Source organism: Geospiza fortis, unplaced genomic scaffold (genome assembly GCF_000277835.1).
Source record: "Geospiza fortis unplaced genomic scaffold, GeoFor_1.0 scaffold1396, whole genome shotgun sequence".
NCBI lineage: Eukaryota > Metazoa > Chordata > Aves > Passeriformes > Thraupidae > Geospiza > Geospiza fortis.
In genome coordinates, this window is record NW_005055202.1 from 11,145 (window position 1) to 17,218 (window position 6,074).

Below are 6,074 nucleotides of genomic sequence, written 5' to 3' on the forward strand. Positions count from 1 at the left end.
CTGGGGACAGCTGGGGACACCTGGGGACAGCTGGGACTTGGTCAGCGTGGGCGGCAGGTTGGCTACAGGGACAGGGGACGGGTTAGGGACACCTGGGGACACCTGGGGACAGCTGGGGACACCTGGGGACAGCTGGGACTTGGTCAGCGTGGGCGGCAGGTTGGCTACGGGGACAGGGGACAGGTTGGGGACACCTGGGGACACCTGGGGACACCTGGGGACGTTACCATGGAGGGTCTCATAGGCCTGGATGACCTTGGCCATGAACATGAGGTGACCAGGGGACACCAAGGGACACAAGGGGACACCAAGGGACACCAGGGGACAACAGGGACACCAAAGGGACACAAAGGGACACCAGGGGACACCTGGGGACGTTACCATGGAGGGTCTCGTAGGCCTGGATGACCTCGGCCATGAACATGGGCCGCTGGCGGGCGATGGTGGCCAGCGAGCCCAGCGCTGCCGTCAGGTTGATGCTGGAGATGGCCGGGTGCACCATGAACTTGAGCAGCTGCTCCAGCGCCGCCTTGCCCTCCTCCCACAGCACGTCTGGGGACAGGGGGGGACACCGGGGTCACCCACGCGTCAGGGGTCAGCAGGGTCACCGACCCATGAGGAGGTCACTGGGGTCACCCACGCCAGGGATCAGTGAGGTCACCGAGCCATGGGGAGGTCACCGAGCCATCGGGAGGTCACCAGGGTCACTGACCCACAAGGAGGTCACCAAGGTCACCAAGCCATGGGGAGGTCACCAGGGTCACCGACCCTTGGGGCGTCACTGGGGTCACCAACTCAAGGGGTCAGTGGGGTCAGCCCACCCCAAATCCCCCTCACTTGACGATGGGGCGACCCCAATTCCATTCCTGATCACAATCCCATTCCTGACCCCAAAAACCCCTGACTCGCTGTACTCGATGATGGGGTGGTCCCAATCCCAATCCCAATCCCAAATCCCAAATCCCATTCCTGACCCCAAACCCCAACCCCAAACCCCAATCCCAAACCCCCCTCAGACTCACTGTACTTGATGACGGGGTGACCCCAAACCCCAAACCCCCCTCAGACTCACTGTACTTGATGATGGGGTGCCCCCAAACCACAAACCCCAAGCTTGGCCAAGCCCTGGGATCAGAGCTGGATGATTTCCCTGGACCTGAGTTCAACCAGATCCAGGGAAATCCAGGGAAACTGGTTTATCTATGATCCCAGAGCTCTCTGGGATCACAAGATCCCAGTAGCCAAGCTCAGCCAAGCCCTGGGAACAGAGCTGGGCCCATTCCCTGGATCAAGGCTCTGGGATCAGAGCCGGGCCCATCCCCAGACCCAGGATCAGAGTCAGGCCCAGGCCCAGGATTAGAGCTGGGCCCAGTCCCAGATCCAAGCCCAGCCAAGCCCTGGGATCAGAGTCAGGTCCATCCCCAGATCCAAGCCCAACCCAGGCCCAGGATCAGAGCTGGGCTCATCCCCATCCCCAGGTCAGATCCAGGCCCAGTCCCAGCCCCAGGAGCAGATCCAGGCCGAGGCCCATCCCCAGGCCCAGCCCCAGCCCCGGGGTGCAGTTCATGCCGAGAGGTCGCTGTTGTCGAACCTCTCCTGGTCGTAGACCTCGGCCACCACCTTCCTGCCCGCGAACCAGCGCCCGTTGAGCGCCTGGATGGCCTTGTGAGTCTCTGAGGCCATGGAGAACTCCACGAAGATCTTGACGATGATCTCGGCGTCCTCCTCCTCGCCCTGCTTCTCCTGGTAGATGATGACCCTGTTCACAGCCCCGAACTTGCCGCACTCCTCCGTCACCTCTCCCTCCAGGTCGTCGTCGATGTCCTTGGGATCCACCATGTTCCGCAGCACCATCACCGTGGACTGCAGGGAAGGAGGAGAGGAGGGGGTGAAGGCTGGAGACACGCACGGGGCACAGCCCAAACCCAAACCCCAAACCCAAACCCCAAACCCAAACCCCAACCCCAAACCCAAACCCCAAACCCAAACCCAAACCCCAACCCCAACCCCAAACCCAAACCCCAACCCCAAACCCCCCTCAGACTCACTGTACTTGATGACGGGGTGGTCGCGCGGGATGCGCTCCAGGCTGACGTCGTTCTCGTGCCGCTTGGGCACGTCCGAGTCGGCCGTGCGCGGCGACAGCGTCACGATCAGCCCCTCCACGAACTTGATGGCGTGCGTGCGGACGCCGTCGTTGTCCGAGTCCAGCAGCAGGATGATGTCGCTGGCCATGGAGGACATCATCTCCCAGCAGGCCTCCTGCAGCTCGCTGATCACCTTGGACTTCACCATCCACTGACGGGATGCCCCCCCAAAAAAAAAAACAACCCCACAAAAACCGGGGAAATTGGGAAAAAAAACCAAACAAACAAAAAAAAAAAACCCCCACACCTATTTTTTATGGGTAATTACGGTAATCGCGTCATGGAAATTGTAACGGAACTTTTATGGGTAATTACGGTAATTGCGTTGGGTATTAAAGATTTTTTATGTGTAATTACGGTAATTGGGATCAAATATTAAAGCAATTTTTATCTGTAATTACACTAATTGGTATCAACTATCATCATGGAAACGTTAATGTGGGATTTTTATGGGTAATTACGGTAATCGCGTTGAGCGTCACGGAAATCGTAAGGTGATTTTTATGGGTAATTATGGTAATTGGTATCAAATATTACGGCCATTTTTATGTGCAATTAGGGTAATTGGCACCAAATATTAAGCAATTTATATCTATAATTACAGTAATTGGTATCAACTGTTAGGATGATTCTTACATGAATTACGGTAATTGCTATTGACTATTAAGGCCAGTTTTAGGTTTAATTATGGTAATTGGCATCCAATATTAAGGCCACTTTTATGGGCAATTATGGCAATTGGTATCAAATATTAATGCCATTTATATGTGCAATTAGGGTAATTGGCACCAAATATTAAGCAATTTATATCTATAATTACAGTAATTGGTATCAACTCTTAGGATGATTCTTACATGAATTACGGTAATTGGTACTGAATATTAGGGCCAGTTTTAGGTTTAATTACGGTAATTGGTATCAAATATTAAGGTCAGTTTTATGTGCACTTAAGGTAATTGGTATCAAATATTAAACCAATTTTTATCTGTAACTACAGTAATTGGTATCAACTATTGTCATGGAAATTGTAAGGTGATTTTTACAGGTAATTACAATAATTGTGTTGGATATGACAGAATTTTTAAAGTGTAATTATGGTAATTGGTATCAAATATTAATGCCATTTTTATGTGTAATTATAGTAATTGGTATTGAATATTAAGGCAAATTTTATGTGTATTTATGGTAAATTTTATGAAATATTACAGCAATTTTTTTCTGCAATTATGGCACTAACACTCAATACACAATTTTTAGCATGTTAAGAAACTTAATATACTCGTAACTGTAGTATACTAAATAACTATTTTTAATTTATAATATAAATCCATAATGCCACGTAACTAAATAATAATGCACAAATAAATAATTCAATTTAATACTTATTAAGCACACATAATAAAATTATAATATTTAACATCAGTATTACCAATAAGCAATTAATTAATAAACATTAATTTGCTCAGCATCCCCCTTTCCAAAACCCCCCAATTTAACAAAAAAATTCTGATTTTTCTCTCTGGTTTTGAGTAGGAACTCGCGGTTTTTTGCGTTGTGGCCCCATCTGAGCCCCCCCGTGGTGTCCCCAGGTGTCCCCCCCAGGTGGCCTCACCTGCAGGGCCACCTTGTAGAGCTGGGTCATGGTCAGGATGGCCTTTTTGACCACGTTGACGTTCTCGTCCTTGAGCAGCATGTTCAGGTTGGCCACCAGCTTCAGCAGCAGCTCGATGTCCCTCTTGCTGGGCGCCGCAAAAAATCGGATTTATTGGTTTTACGGTTGGGTCACTCCAAAGACGCAGAAACGGCCCAAAATTCCCAGCAAAACGGCGGAAAAAATTCCCACCAAAACGGGCCAAAATTGCCAACAAAACGGCTCAAAATCCGCATGGAAATGGCCTAAAAATTACCACCAAAACAGCCCAAAAATTCCCATGGAAATGGCCCAAAGTTGCCAACAAAATGGCCCAAAAATTCCAACGGAAATGGCCCAAAGTTTCCCAGCAAAATGGCCCAAAAATTCCCACCAAAATGGCCCAAAATTTCCATGGAAATGGCCCAAAAATTACCACCAAAATAGCCCAAAAATTCCCATGGAAATGGCCCAAAGTTGCCAACAAAATGGCCCAAAAATTCCAACGGAAATGGCCCAAAGTTTCCCAGCAAAATGGCCCAAAAATTCCCACCAAAATGGCCCAAAATTTCCACGGAAATGGCCCAAAAATTCCCACCAAAATGGCCCAAAATTTCCACGGAAATGGCCCAAAGATTCCCACCAAAATGGTCCAAAGTTCCCACCAAAACAGCCCAAAATTCCCATGGAAATGGCACCAAAACAACCCCAAAACAGCCCAAAACTCCTACTAAAACAGCCTCAAAATGATCCCGAAAAAGCCCAAAAATTCCCACCGAAACAGTCTGAAAAATGGTCCCAAAATACCCCAAAATTCCCACTAAAAGGCCTCAAAAATAGCCCTGAAACAGCCCAAAAATTCCCACCAAAACAGCCCAAAAATTCCTCTAAAGCGGCACCAAAAAAGCCAAAAAATTCCACCAAACAGCCCCAAAATGGCCCCAAAGCAGCCAAAAAACCCCACACCAAAATGGCCCCAAAATGGCCCCAAAATGCCCGTTTTTTGCCCCAGATCTCACCAGGCCTCCTCGATGAACCCCACCACGAATTTCCGCACCTCGATGGATTTGTCGGCCTGGAAGGCGATGATTTCCTGGGGGGGAAACATGGGGGGTCAGAGAGGGGTGGGGGCGCCCCAAATTCACCCCAAATTCACCCCAAACCTGCCCCAAATCCATCCCAAATTCACCCCAAACCTGCCCCTAGTTCATCCCGAATTCACCCCAAATCCACCCCCAATTTCCCCAAATCCATCCCCAGTTCCTGAATCCATCCCAAATTCACCCCAAATCCATCCCAAATTCCCCCAAATCCATCCCAAATTCACCCCAAACCTGCCCCTAATTCATCCCAAATTCACCCCAAATCCATCCCAAATTCACCCCAAACCTATTCCCAAACTTCCCCAAATCCATCCCAAATCCATCCCAAATCCATCATTAAACCCATCCCAAATTTCCCCAAATTCACCCCAAATTCACCCCAAATCCATCCCCAGATCCTAAATCCATCACAAACTCCCCCAAATCCCCCCAAATCCATCCCCAGATCCATCTCCAAATTCATCCCAAATTCATCCCCAATTCCCCGAAATTCACCTCAAACCTGCCCCTAATTCACCCCAAACACATCCCCAAATCCATCCCCATTTCACCCCAAACCTATTCCCAAATTCCCCCAAATCCATCCCAAATCCATCCCAAATCCATCATTGAACCCATCCCAAATTCCCCCAAATCCATCCCCAGATCCTAAATCCATCCCAAACTCCCCCAAATTCACCCCAAACTTGCCCCAAATTCACCCCAAATTCATCCCAAATTCACCCCAAATCCATCCCCTTACTCATCCCAAACTCCCCCAAATTCACTCCAAATTCCCCCAAATTCACCCCAGATCCATCCCAAATTCCCCCAAATTCCCCAAATTCCCCAAATTCCCCCAAATTCCCCCAATTCCCACTCACATCCAGGAAGTTGTCCAGCAGCGTGGGGTCCTTGTTGATGATCAGCTCCTGCACCTGGGGACAGGTGGGGACATCGTGGGGACAGAGCCACCTCCTCCCAAATCCCAATTTTCCCACCCAAATCCCAATTTTCCCACCCAAATTCCACCTTTTCCCACCCAAATCCTCTTTTTTTCCACTTCAAATCCCATTTCCCACCCCAAATCCCACCCATTCCACCCAAAATCCCAATTTTCCCCCTGAAATCCCAATTTCCCCCCCCCAAATTCCATTTTTTCTCCCCCAAAATCCCATTTTTTCCCCAAATCCCACCCATAATCCCAATCCCCCC

The 6,074-nt window shown here is 49.5% G+C and overlaps 2 protein-coding genes across 2 annotated transcripts in view; both read right to left on the reverse strand.

The window, feature by feature from the left end:
• Positions 1–5,797, reverse strand: part of SYMPK (symplekin) — a gene marked incomplete at both ends in the record, with an annotated part of 16,860 nt that extends 11,063 nt beyond the window's left edge. The window contains 6 exons of the mRNA XM_014311607.2: positions 123–164; positions 382–552; positions 2,049–2,298; positions 3,760–3,886; positions 4,797–4,870; positions 5,744–5,797. Of these exons, the coding sequence (XP_014167082.2) occupies positions 123–164; positions 382–552; positions 2,049–2,298; positions 3,760–3,886; positions 4,797–4,870; positions 5,744–5,797 (718 nt within the window). The remainder of the gene's footprint in view (positions 1–122; positions 165–381; positions 553–2,048; positions 2,299–3,759; positions 3,887–4,796; positions 4,871–5,743) is intronic.
• On the reverse strand, positions 1,115–1,859 carry LOC115949241 (poly(U)-binding-splicing factor PUF60-like). The gene has a single exon (XM_031065760.1). The coding sequence runs from the start codon at positions 1,852–1,854 to the stop codon at positions 1,564–1,566; it is 291 nt and encodes a 96-aa protein (XP_030921620.1). The 5' UTR covers positions 1,855–1,859; the 3' UTR covers positions 1,115–1,563.
• Positions 5,798–6,074: the final 277 nt, after the last annotated feature.

What these genes read in the sequence shown, in the direction of transcription:
- LOC115949241 (XM_031065760.1), bottom strand. Translation starts at nt 1,854, where the DNA reads ATGGTGCTGCGGAACATGGTGGATCCCAAGGACATCGACGACGACCTG.